The 24,645-nt window shown below is 46.8% G+C and overlaps 1 protein-coding gene across 1 annotated transcript in view; it reads right to left on the bottom strand.

Moving 5' to 3' along the window:
* Window positions 1-21,473, bottom strand: part of ATP1A1 (ATPase Na+/K+ transporting subunit alpha 1) — a 28,090-nt gene extending 6,617 nt beyond the window's left edge. Inside the window, exons 1-15 of the mRNA XM_009556993.2 lie at window positions 21,288-21,473; window positions 13,545-13,652; window positions 12,302-12,361; window positions 11,098-11,301; window positions 10,626-10,739; window positions 9,994-10,128; window positions 9,679-9,796; window positions 8,480-8,748; window positions 7,265-7,463; window positions 5,776-5,885; window positions 4,258-4,392; window positions 3,533-3,725; window positions 2,868-3,043; window positions 2,187-2,323; window positions 213-363 (exon numbers count right to left, since the gene is read on the bottom strand). Of these exons, the coding sequence (XP_009555288.2) occupies window positions 213-363; window positions 2,187-2,323; window positions 2,868-3,043; window positions 3,533-3,725; window positions 4,258-4,392; window positions 5,776-5,885; window positions 7,265-7,463; window positions 8,480-8,748; window positions 9,679-9,796; window positions 9,994-10,128; window positions 10,626-10,739; window positions 11,098-11,301; window positions 12,302-12,361; window positions 13,545-13,652; window positions 21,288-21,299 (2,121 nt within the window). The 5' untranslated portion in view covers window positions 21,300-21,473. The remainder of the gene's footprint in view (window positions 1-212; window positions 364-2,186; window positions 2,324-2,867; window positions 3,044-3,532; window positions 3,726-4,257; window positions 4,393-5,775; window positions 5,886-7,264; window positions 7,464-8,479; window positions 8,749-9,678; window positions 9,797-9,993; window positions 10,129-10,625; window positions 10,740-11,097; window positions 11,302-12,301; window positions 12,362-13,544; window positions 13,653-21,287) is intronic.
* Between the last annotated feature and the right edge of the window lie 3,172 nt (window positions 21,474-24,645).

Below are 24,645 nucleotides of genomic sequence, written 5' to 3'. Positions count from 1 at the left end.
GCAAGACCCTTATATTTAAGTATTGTAGAGCAGCCTGATATCAGCAGCTGAAGGCTGCTGACAGACCAAGATCGAACCTGGCCCTTTACTCGAGTGCACTGAGGAGATTAAGTCATACAGTTTCAGAAAGCAGCACTGGTTAGTAGTATGTATATATATACACATATGGGGATTTTCTCAGATACAAAAATCCTTGGGTTCCCTCTCTTTACCTGTCGCTGACAGCCTTCCACAATAATAAGCTTCTGCTGAGGAGATGTCCTGGCAAAGACAATCTCTGTATGGTGCATCAGGATATCATCCAGTTGCTCACTAGTCATGTCCTTCAAATCTGAGCCATGAACAACACAAGCTTTGGCATCCCTGCAATCAAGAGACAATATAATGTTTCACATCTCAAGTTAAACTAGGTATTTCATTGTGTTCACCCCATAAAGGTATGGCTCTTCCACGCTCTAGGGAAAGACCAATTCCTGCTGTGACTAAACACTAATCCAAGCAGCACCTGCTCCAAGTTTAAAGGTAAGGATGAGGAACACAAAGAACAAGACAAGACAGTGCCAAGCAACAGACAAAAAGCCCCATGAGCAGATTAATTCTTTCTACAGCTTTTTAAGATGCATGAAGGCAAGAACTAGTTGTTTCTACAGCTCTTGGCCTCTCTGCAAGAGAAGGAACTTCTGGCTCAGACAGTTAGCTTCCAATATCACAAGAGATGCAGTGGCCTTCTGCAGGCACTCCTTCTTGCAACAGACTGATGATCTACACATGGCTCTTCATAGAGAGAACTTACACTACGCCAGTTCAGACTATTTTACACTCTCCAGCAACAAAAGCACGCAATGTTATATTTAGACTGGTTTGGTACCCTGCACGCTACAGTGAAATACCACCTCTCCAACTCAGCATACCATCCCTTATAGGTCTAGGACACTATCCATGCAGCTCGTGACATCACCTAGTTTAGACAGGGAAATTCCTTGGCCACCCCTACAGCCAGTCACACAGCCCAGCGATCCCCAACCTGCATTGCTAGGTGGTGAAGTTACTCTCAAAAGAAAAGGAGAAGAATTCAGCCACAATACTCATCTTCCCCAAGCAATTCATTCCACAGGGTGTCTTGTTCACAGTTCACAAGCTACATGGCTACCCTCCAGCCCAAACACAGGCTGGGTCAAACTAAGCAATGCAGACAGCCCAGCCATTCTGCTAACAGCCTGCTAATGCCAAAGCGAATTTTCTGAGGATGCCTCAGTTCTGCACTAGCCTATGAAATCAAACATTAACCCCTAAGGGGAAGGGATTCCATTTTCACATTTATTCAGCTTGTAGCAACCAACTAGTGACAATTGCTCTACACAGCCCAAGTCCTGCTCCCTTTGCCCACCTGCAATCAGACCCAGAAGAGAATCTGAGAGCAAAAGAGGCAGAACTGGGCTTCGAGTGATCCAGTTTATAGGTAGCATTTAAGTTCTTTTCTCTAACCAGCTTAAGACAACGAAACAGCTTCCTTTTGGTAGCCCAGTCTCATTTGTGACTGACAATAGGCATTTTCTTTTTAGCAGAGTTTTCTCATAAACATATAAGCTACCTTAGTGAATAAAGCGTTTCTAAGAATGTTTTGGGGCAAAGCTAGACACAGCCTCTATTTAAAGATCTGGAATCACAGGAAAACATGTGCAGCGGCATTGCTCAAAACAGTCTCTAAGCAGCCACCTCCCTCCCTCACAACACTCTAGGTTCTTTTTCCTGTTTGCAACATGGGCCAGTACATGGTGCTCATGCAGTGACAAGAACCAGGCAGAGCAAATGCTCAGCTCAGGAGGGGAACATCAACCCCAGAAAGATTCCACCTAGCCAGCTGTTTCTTTCACCTGATGTGGAGACAGATCATCAGGACTGGCAGCTGTAGGGCAAAGAAAGGACAGACAAAACTGCCCACTGCCTAAGTTTCCCGTTTAGGACTTATTCCTAACTACTTCCCACAAAACAAGAGACATGCAAATTGAAGAGAGCCTCATGCATTCTCCACAACTCATGCTACCCACTGAAGAGCCAAAACATGCTGAGCTAAGCAGACATCAAGTCTCTCATATCTAGGGAGAGATGCTGATAGATTATTCAAGGCAAGGAGAAAAGCAGATGCTTAAGTCTTTGAAGAGTTTTGGCATTCCCCACATCAGTACCTAGGGTTGACCTGGCTGACAGGAATGTTGAGTCGAGCAGCAATATCTTCTACTGTTTCATTGCCCTCAGAGATGATGCCGACACCCTTGGCAATGGCTTTGGCTGTGATCGGATGGTCACCAGTAACCATGATAACCTGAAATGCAAACAGACTGCCGTGAAAGCTTTGCCTGTACTGCAAAGCAACACCACACAAGAGGCAGGGTCTCTTGAGACCAAAAAGGCCACGTGGCTTTTGTTCTATCAGTGAGCTCTGGCATAGAGCAAGCCTGAGGTAAAAGGCAGTAACTTGTTGCCAGTATGCAAAGGACTGAGGTGGACAGAAGACAAAGAAAACTGCTAATCCCGAATCAACAGACCCAGTTCTGTTTCCAGCATGTGCTTTGCTCTCTCTGTCAGTACTGAGGCACATGCAGAACATACCTCAGCTAAATCACGTGCTTTGTAACACCATGCCATCACTGCCTGCCAGTGCCGTGGCATTTGGAATCCAACCCATTTTTCAGTCCACTAACAAACAATCATTTGTATTTAACTCCCAAATGAAGTCTGAAGAGGAACTAGTTAAATCTCAACCAATACTTCCCTTTACTCACTCACATTACAGCAACACTTTGAGTAAGAGAAGCCCACATCCACAGGTGTAGAGCAAGGCATTTTTCAACCCAGGGATAAACTACCTTGATCCCAGCACTTCTGCATTTGCCAACAGCATCAGGCACAGCAGCACGAGGAGGGTCAATCATAGACATCAATCCTACAAAGCAGAGTTTGTCTACAGGGAAGTTCAAGTCATCTGTATCGAACTGGAAGCCTTCAGGGAACTGATCATCAGGCAGAGCCAAGTGACAGAATCCTGTAACGCAAACCCATGTTTAGTCTGTTCCTACATATCAGGAGGCAGTACGAGCAATGTTTATTGCTTCTACAAACAGCTACGCAAGAATAACACTGGTGTCAGAGGTTTAGCCAGGGCTATTGAGGCAGGAGTTGCACTCATGTTCTGATAACGAATAGCTGTTGCTAGGTGCTTAGACACAGCTTGGTTCACATGCAGCAGAGCAAATCTAATACCATGTGGCCCCATGGAGACAAAAGGTCCTAAATGCCTTGCTTCATTTTGATCTCGGCAACCCCAGCTGCAGGGCAAGACAAGACCGTGCAGGCTACCTTTTAGATTAAAGGCTAATGGCAGGACCATTCCTACATGAACTGCTGAAGCGACCTTCACATAATGCTATGGTTATGCCATTCCTGCAGTGTACAACCCTCCATTAATCTACGGGGACTCTGCACAGGAGAATGAAGGACAAATCTTTTCCAGTTTAAGGCTGCTTTTCCTTACCCAATACTCTCTCCCCAAGGCCTCCCAACTCAAGGTAGGCATTCTGAAAAGCATCTTTCATTTCTTCATCCAGTGGTTGCTCTTTGCCATGAATAAGAATGGTGCTGCAGCGATCCAAGATCCTCTCTGGAGCTCCCTTCATCACCAGCAAGTAACGAGATTCTGATGGGTTTGCATTTTTGTGGATAGACAACTAGAGTGGAAGAAATGAAACTGTTTTATAGACATGTACTGTGAAGGTCGTAAGTAACCACCATTACTCAGTAATTTGTGAATACAGTAGCTCAGTACAGCTTATGATACTCTGCTCCAGTTTTCATTTACCTCCACTTTAAATACGTTCACAAACTAAGGAGAATACTATTTATTCTTTAACACAACTACAGATCTTGCAATGGCTTGTTTTGTATCGAGGTTCCACCTTTTAAGGTAATTTCCCAGTAGTTCATACCTACTCCCAGATTTGAGAATCTCCATGCACTATGGCAACAAAAGCAGGTAAGGAAACCTTTTCTCAGCAGCTGACACCTTAGTGTCAAGGCATCTCCAGAATCTCTTAGACAGCGTAACTAAGTATGGTTCATTAAATTAGAGTCATGAGCAGTCTACAAGCAAGTAATGGCTAGACAAGATTTTGGTGCCAAAACAAGTTCTGAGGCACACTGCATGCAAATATACATAAGTCCCTTGTATAGTGTCTCTCCCTCAAGCGGGCACATGCTTACCTGGTACTTGTTGGTAGAGTTAAATGGTATTTCCACCACTTTGGGATACCTATCTCTCATCTCCTTGACAGAACCACAGCACAATTCAATGCATTTCAGAAGTGCAGACTCAGAGGCGTCTCCTGCCACTGCTCTCTGAGGACAGAGACAACTATCAAAAAGTGTACGTGCCAGTGGATTCACCACAGATGACCAGATGTTTAAAACAAACAAGAAAAAATCCAATCTATACAACATACGAGAGCAAAGAACAAATAATGCTATTACCTAGTACTGACAAATACTGCATTTCAGAATGTCAGGTTTTACAGCCTGAAAGAGCAGCAGCCTTCTTGTGCCAAAGTCAAGAAGCCCCCTTAAAGGGCAGAGAAAGTCAGATAAGCTAGTGCAGTGAGAGAGAGGCTGGATAGTAAACTTTGAGAAGAACTGCCGTAAGTTGCTTGCCATGAAGGTTAGCAAATGTGAGATGAAGACTGATGACATGCACATAGAAACACTTGCATGTGTTTTCCCATCCCAGTACAAGATCAGCTCATCAAGCCTTTGGCAGCAAAGATTTAAGATGCCCGTGCCTTCTCCCCCGTAAGGTTAGCACTGGTTGAGACTGCAGAAGGGGTTTCTCAGCACTGGAGATGTGTGAGCAAAACCTGCTTGAGTTTCCTGTGCTGCAATTACAATCAAACATTTCTTGCTGTTCTGGTTTCTTCATCTGAAAGATTTTTTTTTCTACTTTTTATACTGTTTTTTTTGGTATCTGAAGACTTTTCAAAACTCTCTCCTCTCTCCCAAGCCTTCCATAGATGGGGACAACTCCATCTCTTTATCTTAGGTCTACGAAACACGACCTGAAATTACAGTCAGACGAGTTCTAGGGAAAATAACTTGTTCCATCATTTCTATTACCACAGCATCAGAAAACCCTTGGGAAGATGTTTACTAAGCAACACGACTAATATTTGACAGATTATAAGCACTCTACAGTTAATTTCAATCCTGGCTGGGTCACAGTTCAGAAGCAGGAATCTGAATTGATGTTGCACCAGGACTGAACCAGCAAAAGTTTAAAAAGCTGAGACTCACCAGTGAGAACAGACTGGCTAAAGACAGTTTCCCACAACTGCTGCTTCCCCAGCACTGGTGCCTACTCCTCCCAGCTCCCAGAACTGGGCGTTTGTAGATGTTAAATGTACGAATGCCAGAGACAGCAGTTCTTGGAACAGACAGACATTGGGAAATGCCTAGGAAAGCCTTCTGATCTCTCCTAGCCCTGACTGAAGCATCTGACCTCCCAAACAGACTGCAGATGCTAGTGGATGGCAAGGAGTCTACTCTGGGAAATAAGTCTTCCTCATCCCATCTGCCCACATCACTTCTACAAGAGTGCTAGACTGCAGAAAAGATTAAGAGTGGCAAATACCTCTACTTTGCAGGTTCCTGTGACCAATAGAATGTAATCTCACTACCATTATGGGAAAGCAGTAGTGGGGAACAGGACAAACATTTCTTTTATGAACTCACCTTAAGAATTGGTACGTTTTCCTGGTTGGCTTGAAACACAGCACGGTTGCAGAGACCTGCAACTCTGGACAACGCAGTCCAAGTAGCTGAGCTCTTGTCAAAGGAAGCACCTGAAAGCAGAGGAAGACTGTCAAAAAGCTCCATCAAAAGGGAAAAAAGTGAATAATGATTAAAAAAAAACCCACATAAGCACTAAATCCCACAGGCTTAAGAGCAAGAAGCCTTTACCTCAGAAACAGGAGATATTTAGAACCTGTTAACACACTACAATTCTCTTTTAATCCTCCTCCCTTCCCAGGTGCTTGATGAGCAACTGATTATTTTGATTATTTTAAGACCTGAGGGTGAAATAGCAACAGTACAACAGAACATTGTTGCTTTCCAGACTCCTGTAACTGCTACATCCAGCAGCAGTCAGGATGGCCTCTGCAAGGCCAAGGAATTCTGGACACAACATTCTTTCAGAGGGCTTAACTAAGGGATGCTGGGTTTCAACTCCAAGTTGTCTCACTTTATCTATCTATCCAGGAACTGGATGAAATGGCTCCAAAATGAACAATGCTTAAATAAAGTGAAACACTGCTCCTCCCACGCTGGCTCCTAAGCTGGCTTCAAGGGGGACGAACTGAACAGACAATTGAGAAGCTAATGTACTTTCCATGAAGTGAAATCTTCTAGGCTTATTTCTACTGCAGCCAAGCTAACTGTTGGCAAGCCAAAACCAAGTGCTTCCAAACAACACTATTTATAGCTTGTTACTTTGCACTAGTGCTGAAGACCGAGAACAGTAAAGCAGCTTTTTAAACTGGTTCAGGCAAGTGTCACGCTTTGGAGGGGCTGGAAGCAGGGGGCAGGGTGGAACAACATCACTGGATGGAAACTCCTGAATTTGGTTATCATAAACCGCTCTGGAGAGGTAAGTACACCATGCTGAGATTTCAGATTCTTATCAATAGCTAGAAAAAACTTCGTGCTGAAGTCTTACAATCACTTTATTCATTGCTATCACTCCGCAAACACAACTAGGATGTTCTAGGGAAAACCCCTGTTCAATGGCAGCCATCTAGCTCAGCGCTGGAAATTTCTGCTGGTGTCAACATCTCTGCTGTCCAGTTTCAGCAGACTGAAGATGAGGCAATTTCATCAGAAACATTTTGGCAAAAAGAATCAGGTATTTTGAAGTTCAGAACAGCAAATATTTCTACCTATAGGATAAACGTAACTGACTGAACACTCAAGATGCCCTAATTCCAAAGGAACAATTTTAAGCTAAAGCAGCCTATAGGAAGTTTATGGATTAAACAGCATTGTGGTAAAGTACAAAACTTTCTATGCATCACCTCCAGTCTTTTAATGATCGTTGTTGATCATATACGAGAAGTCCTTGCACTGTGAACTTCGCTTGGACTGGAGAGCTAGAAACACTTAGGAAGCCTCAGAAAAAGCCATTTTTTAATGAGATGCCTCAAGCACAAGAAGATGGTCTTACCAGTCTGGTTCTCTGTAGTATCAGCCTCATGAATCTGATTGTCAAACCACATGTGCGCAACTGTCATGCGATTCTGTGTCAGAGTGCCTGTCTTGTCAGAACAGATAGTAGATGTGGAGCCCAGGGTTTCCACAGCTTCCAGGTTCTTCACCAAGCAGTTCTTACGAGCCATACGCTTGGCTGTTAGTGTCAGACATACCTAGAGACAAAGAAGACGACAGGTTAGATGTGTTTGGGCACTAGTACACTTCTACCCAACCGACTGTGGGCATGGAATGACAACCAACCTATGTGTCCTGCATTAATTCCCTAACTTCATGCTCACGCTGCCAGTTTAAGATAAGCAGCACCATTTAGGCCCAGGTACTACATTTAAATGACAAATTCCTCAACATCAAGTCTCCAAGGACTCACCAAAGTTTGTCTCCTACTTCTCAGTGCATTAAGAAGGAAATAACATGGCCTGGACTAAAATTTTAGTTAAAGTTGCAGTGCCCTAATCCCAGGAGCTCTCAAAGTGGGTGGAGGCAGGCCACATATGAGAAAGTCCAAAACAGCTCTGGTGACAGCAATGCAACTTTCTCCTGTATGAAGCAAGCTGCTCCAGCTACACTTTCTCAGCAGTGCTTTATCTGCTCCCAGCTGTTCACTCCCTGGCTTAACTGCTGCTCTGCTTCCCAAGGCTGCACGGCAGCCTTCAGCCCCATCCACCACCCAGCTCTACTCACTGAGCACCCCTGATGCTCCCACCATCTCTTTGGGAAAATAAACTTACAAGACCCTTCTTCAGGTCCCAGACCAAAAGCTGAACTAGCCTGAAGCTTGCTGGATGCTCTGCCAGCCCTTTAGGGTTGATGGGGCTGGTGCGCACATGAACCCTGCACAGCTCTAACAGGAAACCCCCTTCTTGCCACAGAAAAAGGCAAGATAGGTCCAGAACTGGTCTTGCTCGCTTCAGCACTATGATGGCAAGCCTCTGTGCAGGTCTAGCTTAGGTACCCATCTTCATTTGAAAAAACAGCTGCAAAACTCAGCATTGATTTGTACAACTAGTCTGAATAGGCTGAATTATAAAGACCAGATACGCACTCACCACAGAGTACCTTCCATCACTGTAATGTTTAACTTTGTGGATGCACACTAAGCATGAAACACTCCACTTCCTTAAGAACCGTACGCGTAACCTATCCAATCTTTTTTTCCAACTTCACTCACTGTGACAGTTGCAAGCAGCCCCTCAGGGACATTGGCAACAATGATCCCGATGAGGAAGATTACAGCCTCCAGCCACGTGTACTTAAGGATGAGTGAAAGGATGAAAAAGGTGACACCCAGGAACACAGCCACTCCAGTGATGAGGTGAATAAAGTGCTCGATCTCCGTGGCAATTGGAGTTTTACCCCCTTCCAGTCCAGAAGCCAGACTGGCAATGCGGCCCATCACAGTGCGATCCCCAGTGCTAATTACAACGCCACGGGCAGTACCTAGAAGAGAAAGGTTTCTGAAAAGGAAAATCCTCCCCAAAACACACTAAACAGTTTTTTCAGCCTGTCCTGGAGTTTAGCAAGCTTTACCCAAGATAACGCAGGAAGGCATTCCAATGGCCAAAGGTTCCCACCACAGCTTTTTTTACTCTAGTAGCAAGAAATAAAATGGAGATAAGGATTCCCACGTGATTCACCAAGCTGTAAGCCCACTCCCTTCTAGCCCAGCAAATCAAGTGGCAATTGCATAGGGAATTTGAGGAAGCTATCTTCAAGGAGTAGACAGTGTCCTCTTCCCTTGTTTAAGAAGGCTCATTTTCTCTCCTGGAGGCCCTTGAGAAAGATCAAGATTATCCCTCATTACTGAAGTGTTCTTTGGAGGGGAGGAAAGAGCAGGGGGCACTTTGTTGCTCAGAAGCTGTAAGGAGAGGACACAATAGGATTCAGGCAGACTTCACCATTGCTGAACGCTTACAAACCCTGTGGGTATGGAAAAGATGGTCTGAACTTCAGCACAAAGAATACCTACAAGTACTCTGAGCTGCAACAGGAAGCTCTGCCGGAGATGTTTGAAATTCTTGCTTTCTGCAGTAGCTTTATTATTTCTTATAGCTCTACTTAACCATCTTGGTTCACATTATATTATCTGCACTTTGATACTACTGCAATAAGGCAGTTATGCTCAAAGACATGAGCAAGAAAGAAAAAAACAATAGGAAGAATCAAAACAAAGTGGAGTCATATTTCTTCTTTGTATAGTATTGCGCCTGGAACAGGCAAAGCCTTTGCTAGGAACTTCGAGCCTGCTCTCGTACGGTAGGAGTAGGTTACCAACTACTACAGTAAACTCAGACAGCATTTGCATGGCTCACCTATGCAGTTCAATCCCTATAATTGTTAAAGCTTCAGGGGAGTAGGAGAGTCACATACCTTCCACGCAGTTGGTGGAAAAGAATGCAATGTTCCTGGTCTCCAGCGGGTTCTCATTGGAGAAGTCTGGAGACCTGGTCTGAGGCTCTGATTCACCAGTGAGCGAGGAGTTGTCCACCTACATGGAAGGGAGTACTGTCTTGTACAAAAGCAGGCAGAAGCCTTCAGCAATGAAAGCAGATAAAACACTAGGCACAAACCTCATCCTTCTCTTCCTCTCCACCACCCACTCACAGCATACAAGACATTCTCTGAAACCAGTGTAATTCATCACCCTTCATAATGAAGTTTTCAGACAGCGTGCCTCTGCCGTACCTTGCAACCATGTGCAGATATGATCCGAAGGTCAGCTGGAATTCTGTCTCCTCCTTTCACCTCCACTAGATCTCCAACTACAACACCTTCAGCATTTATGCTCATCTTCTCACCATTTCTGATTACAAGAGCTTGCTGAAAAATAATAAAACAACCTGCATCAAAAGCAACTCCTAAGAGAAGCACATAGTTGTGCTATGATTCTACAAGGTTTCTACTTGTACTAAGATGTTTACCTCTTATACGTATGTTATTTAAGAAAAAAAGCTATTTTTTGTTTTCTTGATATTAATGTTCCATGTTGCCAAGATGACAGTAAGATGGTTAGGTATGATACAGTTTCTGTCTGCGAAGGAATCCAACTTTTAGTGCTTATTAGACAGTTACTGAACTACTCAGACTCTCAAGAAAGCACCCTACGGATGTTAAAATGCTGGTGGAACTCACACAATGCCAGGAACTGCTCTGGACAGTTGCTTGGAGCATAAAGGAGTCTCACAGTCCACCTGATATTAAAAGTTAGTAACCAACGCTAATAGCCAGGCCTTTTGCAATTGAAGCCAATGTTTAAAACAGTTAATCTTGAGTAAGCTACCGCTTGGCAGATTTCAACAAAATGAGGTATTCCATACCTGAGGCACCATGTTCTTGAAGGACTCCATGATCTTGGAACTTTTTGCTTCTTGATAATAAGAGAAGCAGCCAGTAATGATAACCACAGCTGCCAACACAACACCCAGGTACAGCTACAAGAAGCAGAGAAAGTGAGTCAGAGAACGATCTGCCTCAAGGGTTCCTAGTTTGTCCAGATAAATTGCTTGGTATTCAAGTGCACCATTACTACAAAGCATGGATGTGCTTGCAGTCTCTGTACATTTTGTACACAAAGGCTGCGCACTAGTTAGTGTTGTTAACAAAACGTGAAGGAAGTCGGCTGTTCGTTTCATTATATGGAAGCACTCCAAGACATGTTAAGCTCACTCGCTGAATTTCCCATGCTTATGGGAAAAGCTTCTGGACTGAATGCTTAGAGGAAATTAATCTGATTTGAGCCAAACAGGCTGCTCACTCTGTCTTTGAGGTAAAGCAGACATTTTTACTTACATTATCATTGTTGCCTCCGCCCTCTGACAGACTTTCTATGCCGTATGCCATGAAACATAGAATAGCACCAATCCACAAGAGTAGCGAGAATCCTCCAAAGAGCTGCCGACAGAACTTGACCCATTCAGGAGTGGTTGGTGGGGGTGTGAGGGAATTCGGGCCATCCCGAGCCAAGATCTCAGCCGCACGTGCAGAAGTCAAACCCTAGAAGAGAGGTTCTTTTTATAGACAAGACTGGCCCAGGAAGGTGGCTCTGAATCCCTTCATGTTCTGCTGAAAAAGGCAGACAGAGTCCTGCCACAGCAATAAGGAAATACCAACAGGTATTGCGATCTCCATAGTTGCCAAGGCTCTGCAACACAAGTGCAGGATGTGAAAGCTAAATGCCAAAAGACGATCTACAGGACACTGGATGTTACTTGAGGAGCCTGCAGGCCATGGGGCTACAAGAAGAGCATGACAAGCCTACAGCAGCAGACTTTGAGCTCCATGGAACAGCCTAGTGCAAAATCCATTCTATCAAATTATGGAGCAAGTGAAAGCTAGGGGCCATAAAGATGATGACACTTTGGACTGGCCTTCTAGGAAGTTCAGCTTTCAGAAGCCAAGGTCTTTGACAGAAATATGCAAATCCCTCTGCTGTAACAGAGTAAGAGTAGACTTGTTGCTACATGCAATCATGCAAAAAATGCATTAACCAAAGCAAACAAGAGCAAAAGTGCAAAGCCACTGCAGTGCCTCTGCAGTGGACTTTGAGGTTAGCAAGAACAATTTGCACACATCTTACTATAAAAGGGTAAAATTTTAACTGCTACTAGCCATCATTAAGTCTCCGGGCATGTCCTAGCTCATTACATCTGCAATATAACAAACATTTGCTTTTATTACAAGCTCCTCAGGGAAAAAAAATAAATCCAAGAATCAGCTTGACCTTGGAACAATTCAGACGCTGATAACAGTGACTTTGTTGGAAACAAAGTCACTGAAGTATTGCAGCCAGGCTGTACAGTGGGAGGTTGAAGAGGAGTATTTGTGAGCTCAACAATTCTCCCAAAGCCTGGGAAACTTAATTGGAGGGGAGATTAAACAAAAAAGGGGAAAAAAAAAACCAAAAACCCAGACCACCCAGATCTCCCTTTGTGAAGTACTTTGAGCTGAGACTGTTCCTTGTGGCAAGGAGGGAGGGAAAACAAAGTCTACCTACCCGACTCAAGTCTGTTCCATATTTACGATGAAGCTCATCAAGGCTCAGCTTGTGGTCATCCTGAAAGGCAAGAAATGGTTTGGGGGAGAGATCACAATTCCTGATTAGCAAGAGCTCAGCAATTCCACCTTCCATACCAGGATTCCTATCTGTAACAGTTTGGTGAGATAGTAAGACTCTAGCTTATCTTCTCTGTGAAGAGAATCTCATTCTCATTCCACAACTAAAGTACTAAAGTGGTCTCATCTTTAGCATTCTTGCGACTATCTGTGTGCAACATAACAGCTTTTTAAACAAACTAACTATATCTCAGTCTTTATGTTCCCAGAAAATTCATTGAAGGCCCAGTGAGGTGTGTTTGGTTTCGTTTTGGTTTTTTGGGGGAGGGGGGAGGGGCTGCGTGGAAAGACACAAGAGGACACAGACAACATGACAGAGAAGGGAAGAAGGGGAAAGGAAAGGAGTTGGAACATATAGAATACTAACCCTGCAGTATCACACAATTTTAAACTAATGCTACCACTGCTCAAGCAGTGTTTTTCCCCCAGAAGAGGGAAGGGAGTAGGTGTTTTAAGTTAGTATTTCTACTGCACACAAAATCTCATCTTGGAGCAACCTTTATCAGTACCTCTCCTTTGGAGGGTGGAGAGGAGAGAAAAACATGAGAGCTCAAACTCAAATCCACAGGACATAAGATTTGTAGCAACAGCACAGAGTGCACAGCTAAACTGGATCATTCCCATAGACAAATGTATTATCCAGCATTCACAGATGGGGACAGGAGACACACTCCCCAGCCTCAAACATGATTAGAGGGAGCAATAATACTAAAGTCAGTCCAAACAGAGGCCAGCAGTGAATGGAGCTGCACAGACTCAATTTCTCAGCTGGAATAAAAACAGCAATCTTGCTCACATGACAGGACTCATCCAGACAGTGCTTGCCTGGGTGAGGAAATGCAACTACACTGTGCTATGGCAAATTCAGGCAACCAGAGACTTGGGTTCCATGAGAAGAAGCTTCTGAAAAGCAAGTTTTTCAGGGCCTACTGCATGGTCACCCTGATGCTGAAACACTTGCAGCATGTCTGGCTTGGAGACGGGGCCCAGGAGGGAGATTAGTGCCTTCAGTCAGACCATGCTGTCAGCACACTAGCTCCATTCTCCCTTAGTCATGTGAGGCACAGGGCTTTCGGGGCAGTGAGCATTCTTAGAGCTGCTCCTTCCATGCCCTACATTCTCACCATTGAAACTTCCTTTTTAAGCTCCTCCATGTCCCTCTCCTTCTTCCCCTTTTTCTTCTTTGTGCCATGCTCTGATGTAGCAGTGGGCTCATACTTGTCTCTTCCGGCCTGCAAAAGAACACACACTACTGTAAGAAACACCTTACAGCCAACTCCTACAGTCACAGACATGAGACTACCAGGCAAACAAAATTATTATGGTTTACTAAAGTTACGCCACTTCAATAAATAAAAAAATGAGTTAGTGAGAAGACTTGTCTGCTCAACAGCATCCCCAATAGACAGATCACAGCCAGACATTGTACAAGTCTAGCCAAGAGGAAAGCAGCCTACACGGTATTCAGTCTTGATGTGCAAGCCCCAGCTCAAGTCAAAAAGTGATGAAAAGCATAAGAAACCAATTTCTGAGTGCATACATATGGTCTGTTTGAGGTATCAACTCCTCCTCCCCCCTCTCAGTCTTCCACATCCTCTGGCAAAGAGCAGACTACCAACTGAAGATACATAAGAGGTGGTATCTCTAACTGGTCAAATATGGGGGATAAGCTCCAACACTTTCATTCTCAGTTTGGCACTCTAGCCAAGTGGTTACACAACAGAAATCTGCTTTCAATTATGGCAGCTTGACCAGAGAGAATGGTACACAAAGCAGAAGCACGCTTTTGCAGATTCAATCTGTGCTCAGCCCTGCATATACTTCACCAGAACAGATGATTCACTTAAAACCTCTTTATTCAGATGACTTTTCATTTACTTTCGTTACAGTTAATTCTACATGAAATCATGCAGAGATTTAGATCTTGACATGATGCAGAAAACAAGCATCTAAGGACAAAGAAATCACGATGTAGCACATACAAACATCATTTACAAGACCAAACAAAAGTACAGAAGTTACAGGTAGAAATAATCTTGAAGTGCTAGTAGGCTGGACACTCTGGAAGGTACAAAAAGCAGGCATCAGTATGGCCTCACAGTGCACTTCCTCTATACATGTTCAGACTCTCACAAGCCTCCAACAGCAGCTTCACCCTCCCTTCTCTTCTGCATAGGACCTATTACATCCCTGCCAAGTTTTATGCAATGAGATTTCCATCCAATAAGATCCCTGAGAACTATTTCAAGGTGAAACAGCAGTTAACGGCACAGAGTCAAACCGTTAACAAGATTAAGAAAAGGTTTCAAAGGCATCGCCTTGCTTGATCTTTGCATGAGCACCTCAGATCACAAATTGGGTTACTGAGAGTGATCTGGACACCAACTATCATTAGGATCCACAAAATGTCCCGTTGAGCAACAGGCACAGGAAATTTTTATTATTTTCTGCAAGAGAAGTAGAAACTAAAATCAAAAGTGAAACTACATGGGGGGAAAAAAAAGAGAAAAAAACCCACAACGTTTCTAAAAGAACCCATTTGTCACATCTATGCAGAAGTTTTTCTTGTTCTGAGAAAACTCCATGCACACCACTCTGCAGCCACATTCATATTACACACACACAGAAGCCTTGCCTGCCCTGCTCAGTAAAGGCAGGCTTCGCATTCCTCACATCCTTGCATGCAGCTACAGAGCTGTGCATTGGAAACTGTTTTTAATAGGCAGAGCTGAACCAAGCTGTTTGCCTCCCCTCATCCAGGAAGAGGACACAAAACTACAGACTGCCAGCATTCTTGACATTCTCTTCCCTGAACCTAAACACTCATTTCACTTCTTAAAAAACTGAAAGCCAGAGACCTTAAACTAGCATGGTCCACACATTCCAGCATTGCAAGAATTTGCCACAGGGCAACTCAGAGTCACCATGAGTGTCTCTCTCTCTCCTTCGGTCTCCAAAGGAAACAGCTTTGATTTCTGCTAGAGCTCTAGCAGACAAGTCCAAACGTGGTCCTGCAGAAGACACGTTTCTTGATTACTGCTTGAGATGAGAAATGATTTCTAACAAAGATAAAGGAGCTGGTGCCTTGACTAGCAGTCCACCATCTTCAGCTTCACCTCTTCCCTCAAGAGGAGGTATGCAAGCCTTTGCAGGTGATCTAAAAATCTATACCAGTTCTTTGAAACTTCCACAAGAAGTACAGTTACTTAGCTTACTGGGGGCAGCAGTGAACAGCCCAAGAATACAAAAGCATTTAGCTCCTTCAGCTGTAGAAATGACTTACGAGTGGGCAAACATGAAAAGGCTCACTGCCCTCATTCAAGCATGATTTGCTTAGAAAAACTGAACAAAACACACAGCCATCAGCTGCAGTCAGGACAAAAAGCAGCTAGTTACTAATTTCTTTAAGCACCCAAGTATTTGAGTCTTAGAGTCCACTGAGAAGCTCAGCATTATTCATATTTTAAAAAAAAAAAAAAACACACACCAAACCACAAAATATCTTCCCTGCTCTTGCTTTAGTACCAACCCTTCCTGTACAGAAAAGGTAAGTCAGCAGCAGCAGTTTCGGATTTTGCTACAGGATCATTTAATGCAGAGTCTTAATATCCCATTCCACCATTCAAATCCGGACTTGACACACAGATCACAGTCAAAGCCCTGCCCCAATTCTCTGCCTTCAGGGCCATTGCCTCTCTTCTGTTCAACAAAGGCTTGTACTGGCTGGGCTGCAAGGAGACAAGTTCAACCCACCTCTTAGCACTATAGGACTTCCCTATTCTTCCCTCCTTTTCCTGCCATACAATGAGAAGGCAGCCTATCATACTCCAGACACACATCTTAGCGAGAATTAATCACATGGCCTGAACACAAAGGAAGGTCTGTCTAATCAGAAATGTCAACTCCGTTACTTGACTTAGCCTAGGAACTCTGACTCATCAAAACTGCCACAGAAAAAACAACACAGCTTTTTTTTTCCATGCAAGATTTTTTTTTCCATTAGCTTAAGCATAACATTCGTATGCACCAGTGCAAGGAGTTTTACACAGCCCCCAGAAAATCCTATTGTCTTTCAGATACAGCTTATGTTTTTCCGCTCTGGGCTAATTAAGCCATTCACAGCTGATGTTTTCAACACAAGCTATGATTGACCAGGAAACAGGAGGGGTGCAAATCAGCAGACAAGTTCAGAAGTACCGTACTTTAACATCACCTAATCCAACAAGAAATGTCCAGCCAAAACAAATTACGCAGTCTCTGGAGGCCTGTTCTGTTCTAGTATTTATGTCATTATAATCAACTGTGCAGAGAAAACAGAAAAGTTACTGTCCTGCTGCCTCACGAGACTGTCTTCAGTAAATATACTAACCAGATGAGTCATGATACAGGCTACGCCTATCGGACTGGAAACACCACTCCATGATCCTAAATGATTTTAACAAGGGATACAAATGTCTTCTCTGGATCATGCTTACTCCCTCCCAGGAGCTGCATTCAATTTCCGATCTTTACCTGAAAGTCTAATCAACTGCATCAATTGTTCAGATTTCCAGCATCTAGGACATTACGAATTAGTCTTTACTTAACAGCTAATAACTGCTCATTGAGAACAGACTGCTCCTTCCCAAATTATGGAAGAACAAGCTCTCCTCCTACAACTCCCTAAACCTTGCAAGGTTTTTCATCGTCAGGGTCAAAATTGCGATCACCCACACACCTTAAGTCTTCTCTGGATATCAGGACAAACATCTCTACTCCTTGTTGAACCACTCGAAGATGCGCGTGCAGAGCCAGCTTTCCAAACACCACTGCTGAACAGCTGCGCAGCCCTTCCCAGTTTCAGTGCTGTGCCAACTATAGTGTCACCTTCCACAATTTTTTGCCTGTGCATCTTCACTACCAATCCAGAAATCTCTAGTAGTTGTCAAGCACATGAAAATGAATGGACTGGACACAGGTCCTCCCCTAGAGAAGATCATGACCTCAGCTACTCCTTGAAAATGCCTGGGTGAAGCATGACCTTCTGCAATCCTTAAGAGGTCAGGATCCCACTGTGTTGTAGGACTGCAATCTGCAGGCAGAGACCACTTGCAGAGACCCTTCACCCCATTATACTGCTTTTGCAAAAACATGCGTTGATCAGGCCCAGAGTTTCCTTTGGCAAAAAGAATATCCTCTAGCCATAGTAGTAAGAGGCAGGAATTAAAAAGATAGGGAAGGGAGTAGAGCAATATATTAAGATCCCTTAATTGCACCAGGTAAGGATTAATTTACATAATTTCTCCTGAGCTGGTCCATTACGCAATAGGCCTTCCAAGTTCCTGACAAGAAAAAATGAGGTTGACCCATTAGCACTGACCTCTAGAAGACCCTCAAAGCACCCACTAACAGCTATACCATGTGCCAGTAAAACACTGGTGCCTGTAGACAGCCTATAGGCAGTTCTGAACAGAAATTAAATCCTCTGTCTGCTTTGCACCACTATGCATACCCCCCCTGGATAATCTGCTTTTTGGGTTGAACAACACACCCAGGCAGCTCTTGGCCCTCCCCACATCCTACTAAAGGAAAACAGACACTTTGCTCCACCTCTCACAGCCACAGGGATAAGGAGCTTGTTCTCACACTGGCACTTTCACTCTTCTGTTCCATGCTCCCCATGTTTCCTCTTCAAGCACCTTAATGTAAGGCAGGTACGTGCTATTCAGTGTTGCAACACACCCTGCCTTTTTCACAGCCCGACTCTCTAACACCCCTATTTTTCACGGGGTCTCCAGCTACCTGCATGCTTCCTCACTGCTGAAGGAAAAAAATCTTGTGACTTATTACCAGAAAGCCTGAGGCACCTGTACACCGTTGAATTATCTCTCACATTGGTGCTTCAGTTTCAGGCCAATTACTTTATTATCCAAGCAACCTATGAAATCTGAAATAAAAGCGACACAGCTAAAAGCCTTCTATATTAGAAAGGGCTTGCACCTACCGTTAGTCCAGTCAAGGTAGCCTAAGCCCCCAAAGCCTCCTGCACTGCAGTCATACACACACAAACTACTCTAAGGCTTCTTCAATATTTTAAAGCATCCAGAAGACTGCAACAATCTCCAACCCTGCCTGAATGCTTTACCTCTTTGATGACCTTTTATCATACACGCTGCCTGTTGCTGACCAGACTGAAAAACATCAGGCTAGGCTGCCAAGCATCAAAGGGACTTCAACAAGGTAAAAACCTACAAATAAAAATCCTCAAACCCCACCCCACATACTCCTCAACCCCTTTGTCCAAGGAACTGGGTTTTTAGCCACGTTCTTGCAGCTCCCCACGCAGCTACGTCAACACTGCCACCGCTGTACTCCACAACAAGGACAATGCAAAGTCAAGTCCATGTTTGAACAGTGCTTGGGAAGCGCAGAACACCTGCAAGCTGGAACAACGCTACCACCTCTGTGTCTCCAGGCCCTACACTGCCACGTTCACCTCAAGAAGTGGAGAAATTTGGGAATTTTCCAGGAATGAGTCTAAATTAAAAGTAAATAACCTCCAACTACACAAGACACACAGGGAAGTACCTGAAGGAAAAAAAAAACATCCAAACAATAAACCCCAGAAATCTGACTTCACTTTTTCAACATAAAACCAGAGTAACCCAAGGGTTTTTTCTGCTCCACAGATGGGTGTTTGACCACAACCACCTTAACAGTCTTCATTCCTGCTTTCAAAGGCATTCTTTTTTTAATCTAAAGTTACGATTGGAACTAAGGACATCTCCTTGTGGGCTGCGAGGCAAGCAGACAGGGCTGGCCCCGGGGAAAACACGCTGCTTGGGCTTTCTGGGAGGCTTTTATCACCTCAGCCAAGAAGACAGAGTCAGGGGCTATCTCCTCCCTCCTGCCACCATGCCCTCACGGCTACCGGGAGGCAAATTAGCCCTAGTAACGCCCAATAACCCTGGCAACGCCCCTTGCCCGCCTCCCCCTATTCCGGACCCTGGTGTTTCAAGGAGTCTAAAGTACTCTTCAGGAGACCGGGAAGCAGCCACGCTCCGCTCCAAAAGGGCATCAGATAATGCACAGCAGCAGCGCCGGGGGCTGCGCTCGCCCGGCGGGGGAGGGGGGGGGGCGCTCTTTTGGGGAGGGAGAAAAGAGTAAAAGCGGCTGGGTTTGGGCCACCCCCTAGCACCACCGGCACGGCAACTCCCCCGCGGGCATATGTCTGCAGCCGGGCTGTGCCGTGGGTACCTCCTCCCTGCCCGCCCCAAGACTTCCTCTCCCGGGGCTCGCGCTCACACACACAACGTGACTGAGCGGCCCCCCCCCGAAAGTACAGAGAAAGCTGAGCCCTGCCCGCCCCAGCCGGAGGGGAAAGGGGGGGACCCCAGCCACAATCTAGCTCGCTTTGGATGTCCCACGCACAGGCACACAACGTGGCTGCGGCGGCGGCGTCCCCGAGCACAGAAAAAGCTGAGCCCACTCCGGCCCGAGAAGGGGGCAGTTTCCCCACTCCTGGCCTCACACGCGCATAGACACAAGAAAAACCAACCTGGCCGTGTCGTTCTCCCCTCCCGCCCCGAGCACAGAGAAAGCTGAGCCCACCCCTCCAAGCTGAAGAGGGGAAGGGGAACCCCAGCCACAATCCAGCTGCTTTAATTTCCCACTCTTCGCCACACGCACACACAAAAAAAAAAACACCCAAACACCCCCAACCTGTCCGTCTCCTCCTCGAGCACAGAGAAAGCTCAGCCCACCCACCCAAGGTGGAGAGAGGAAGGAGGACCCCAGGCACAACCTCGCTCCTTGGATTTCCCACTCCTGGCCACGCACTCCACAGACACACACAGACACACACAGACACACACAGACACACACAGACACACACAGACACACACAGACACACACAGACACACACAGACACACACAGACACACACAGACACACACAGACACACACAGACACACACAGACACACACAGACACACACAGACACACACAGACACACACAGACACACACAGACACACACAGACACACACAGACACACACAGACACACACAGACACACACAGACACACACAGACACACACAGACACACACAGACACACACAGACACACACAGACACACACAGACACACACAGACACACACAGACACACACAGTCCTCCCCCCCGAGGCCCACCCATCCAAGCTGGAGAGGGGAAGGGGTACCCCAGCCACAATCGAGCTCCTTGAATTTCCCACTCTCGGCCATGCGCTCCGCCCCAGCGTGGCTGTGTCCCCCGCTACTTCCCTGGAGCACAAAGGGGAGCCCGGAGAAGAGAAGGGGGGACCCCAGGCACAACTCGCCTCCTTTAGTTTCCCACTCGTGGCCACGCACTCCGCCCCAACTCCCGCCACCCTCGAGCACAGACACACACAAACACAATGTGTCTGTCCTCCCTCAAGAACAGAGAAAGCTGAGCCCCGAGCCAGAGAGGGGAAGGGGTACCCCAGCCACAATCCAGCTCCTTGAATTTCCCACTCCCGGACATGCGCTCCGCCCCAGCGAGGCTGTCTTCCCCCCCGTCCCCTCCACCTCTCGAGCACAGACAAAGCTGGGCCCACCCCTCCAAGCCGTAAGAGGGGAAGGAGGACCCCAGCCACAATCCAACTCCTTGAATTTCCCGCTCCGCCACAGCGAAGCTATCCCCCCGTCCCAAGCTGGAGAAAGGAAGGGGGACCCCATCCACCACCCATCTCCCTGCATTTCCCCCTCCTGACCTTCCCCTCCCCGGAGGGCCAACAAAGCTTAGCCCACCCCCGGAGCCGGAGAAGGGAAAGGGGACCCCCAGGTGCAATCCATCTCCTTGCATCCCCCCCCGGGCCCGCCCTAGCCGCTCACCCCCTTCCCCATGGTGCCGGGCGGCTGCGTGCGAGGAGCGGGGCTCAAAGCGGCGCCACGTGTCGCCGCCGGCGGCAGGTGCGGAACAACAAGCAGCGCCGCTCGCCTTTCCTCCTCGGGCTCCTCTCCTTCGCCCCGCCCGGCTCTGCTGCTCTCTGTCTCCGCAGCCGCCCGCAACTCCCAGCCCCGCCGCTTCCCGCTGCATAAAGAGCCTTTGGCCGCCCCGCCCCGCCGCCTCCGCCCCGCCCGGGGCAGGCGGCGCTGCCCGAGGGCTCGGGATAGAGCTGCCCTGGGCTGCCGCGGCTCTGGGCGCCTTCCGCGGGGGAAGGGGGGTAAAGCTCCGCCCCTCTGGGAACAGTGCTGCTGCCTGCCCCACCGCTGCTCCCCCCACCAAGGGCTGGGGGGCTGGGGGTCTGGCCCTCCTGATTGACTTCCCGATCAGGATTTGGGGATTTATCCTTCCTGATTGTCCCCCTGACTGAAGGTTTGGGAGTTTATCCCTCCTGGCTGCCCCTCCCCCGATCAGGGGTTAGGGTTTTATACCTCCTGACTGCCCCCCTGATTACGGTTTGGGGGTTTATCCCCCTTCATTGCCTCCCCGATCAGGATTTGGGCGTTTATCCCTCCTGATTGCCCCCCCTCCCCTCCCCGACTGAAGGTTTGGGGGTTTATTCCCTGAATCTGGTGTTTATTATTCCTGTCTGCTCCCCTGATCAAGGTTTGGGGGTTTACCCCAGGGCTGACCCCCTGGTCAGGGTTTGGGAGTTTATCACTCCTGATGTCTTCCTTTGATCAGAGTTTGAGGGTTTATCACTCCTGATTGTCCCCCTGACTGAAGGTTTTTGGAGTTTATCCCTCCTGGCTGCCCCCTTCTCCCCCCCCCCCAATCAGGATTTGGGGGTTTGGCCCTTCTGGCTGCCCCCCTGATCAGGATCTGGGGGTTTATCCCTCCTGATTACCTCCCCAGTCAGGGTTTGGGGGTTTATCCTTCCTGATTGTCCCCTTGACTGAAGGTTTGGGGGTTTATCCCTGAGTCTGGGGTTTGTCGCTCCTATCTGTCCCCTGAAAAAGGTTTTGGGGTTTATCCCTCCTGACTGCCTCCCACCACCATGGCAGTAGCCCGCCCTACCAAGCCCCAGGTGCCTCGTGGGTTTGTTGCAGGTCTTGCAATTGCTGACCATCACAGAGGGGGCACAAGACCTCTGGATGGGCATCCCCATCCCAACCTGCCATCCAGAGGGACCTGGACAGGCTTGAGATATGGGCCTGTGTGAACCTCATAGAGTTCAGCAAGGCTGGGTGCAAGGTCCTGCACCTGGGTTGGGGCAATGTCAAGCACAAGTACAGGGTGAGCAGGGAATTGATTAAGAACAGCTCTGAAGAGAAGGGCTTGAGGGTGTTGGCGGATGAGAAGCTCAACATGAGCCACCAATGTGTGCTTGCAGCCCAGAAAGCCAACCATGTCCTGGGCTGCAGCAAAAGTGTGACCAACAGGGCGAGAGAGGGGATTCTGCCCCTCTGCTGTGCTCTTGTGAAACCTCACCTGGAGTGGAGTGCTGTGCTCAGTTCTGGAGTCTTCAGCACAGAAAGGATGTGGATCTGTTGGAGCAAGTCCAGAGGAGGGCCATGAAGATGATCAGAGGGCTGGAGCACCTCCCGTACGAGGACAGGCTGAGAGAGTTGGGGTTGTTCAGCCTGGAGAAGGGAAGGCTCCAGGGAGACCTTATATCAGCTTTCCAGTACTGAAGTGGAAGCTATGGGAAAGCTGGGGAGGGGCTCTTTATCAGGGAGTGCAGGGATATAGGATGAGGGGTTATGGTTTTAAGCTGAAAGAGGAGAGATTTAGATTAGATCTTAGAAAGAGATGTTTTCCTGTGAAGGTGGTGAGGCCCTGGCACAGGTTGCCCAGATGCCTTTGATGCGCCATCCCTGGAGGTGTTCAAGGCCTGAGTGGATGAGGCTTTGAGCAACCCAATCCAGTGGAAGGTGTCCCTGCCTATGGCTGGGGGCTGGAATTGGATGGGCTTTAAGGTCCCTTCCAAACGATTCTATGGTTCTATGATTCTATGAACCCGTGCCCGTGGCACAGTGTGGATGGCTGCATTGGTGAGCTGTGAGGGGCAGACATGGGTTGCATGGTGCCTGCCATGCTTCAGACCTTCTGAAACTAAGGCTCACTCTATACACTGGGAGATGCCTTGCAAAAAATACTTTATAGTGTGGGGGTTGCTATGCTTGGTGGTCAAGGACTTGGTTTAGAGTTACAGGGTGTCTTTCTGTGCCCTCTGCTGTTCAGGGAGCCTACCTAGGGCACCTTCATCCTTTATGCTTCAAAGTCTGGGAAAGACGGACACATAAGTTGTGACTCTGTTGGATCACTTTGCTTTTTACTTCTCTGACAAAGTAAATCAGCTCCTGCTCTTTTCCCTTCTTAACCACTTAGAAGAATCTCCTGGACCCTGTATGAACTTGGAAATGAGAAAATATTTCAGCAGTCTCCTCCCCATGGGATGCCTCACTTGCTGAGGACCCCCAAAATGAGCTGTGAGAGTGCTAGGAATGTTCTTGCTCCATAAGAACACACTTCCCTGGTACACAGGGGTTGAAACTCCCCTCAGCTGGGGAAGAGAACTCAATTCAGACCTTATGCATCCTGCAGAAGATACTTGCTCATCGAACTGTCACAGGCCAATGTATGTAGGAAGAAGAGATGCCACAACAACCATCACCGTCTTTTAAAAGGTCGTAGAGGCATTACACTGTTGGTGGAGTGTGGTCATGCCACTGTGCCCTAGACCTGTTTTTAGAGCTTTGGATGGATCTGGCTCATATGGACATACAGGATGCTTCATCTTTGTGAATCTAGATGGACTTAAAAATGGTTTGACCTACTCAGTCCACGGTGCACCTGGGACTGAAGTGAACTTCAAAGTAAAAACCAGCAGTAAGATCAAGTGCAATTTCAGATGACAGGTCAGCGTTTCAGAGACATTTTTTTAGTCTTCTGTCTAAGCTCCATTTTATGCCACTGATGGTCTTTATTGGATCTGGCACTGTTGACAGACTTGAAGATCGAAGCTTTTAGTTTACATAGAAAATAGTATGACACCTGGACAGCCATCTCCCTTCCAAGCTACACTGTCTTGACCCTAAGGCAGTGCTCTCATTTAGCTCTCATTACTCATCTTTGAGGTTTTCTTTCAAGATTCCCCGTGAAAGGCCTGGCTCTTGCCAGTGGATGGGGAGAAGGGTGCAGGCATTATGAACTGGGTAGAAATTTCAGAGCCTGAAATCACCTATTCATTTAATTTTCACTCCTCAACAGCATTTCACTTCTTAAGGGCAATTCACCATACCA

The sequence above is a fragment of the Cuculus canorus genome, chromosome 1 (genome assembly GCF_017976375.1).
Source record: "Cuculus canorus isolate bCucCan1 chromosome 1, bCucCan1.pri, whole genome shotgun sequence".
Classification (NCBI taxonomy): Eukaryota; Metazoa; Chordata; class Aves; order Cuculiformes; family Cuculidae; genus Cuculus; species Cuculus canorus.
The sequence above is the reverse complement of the archived record's forward strand: the minus strand, read 5'-3'. Positions and strand labels throughout refer to the sequence as shown.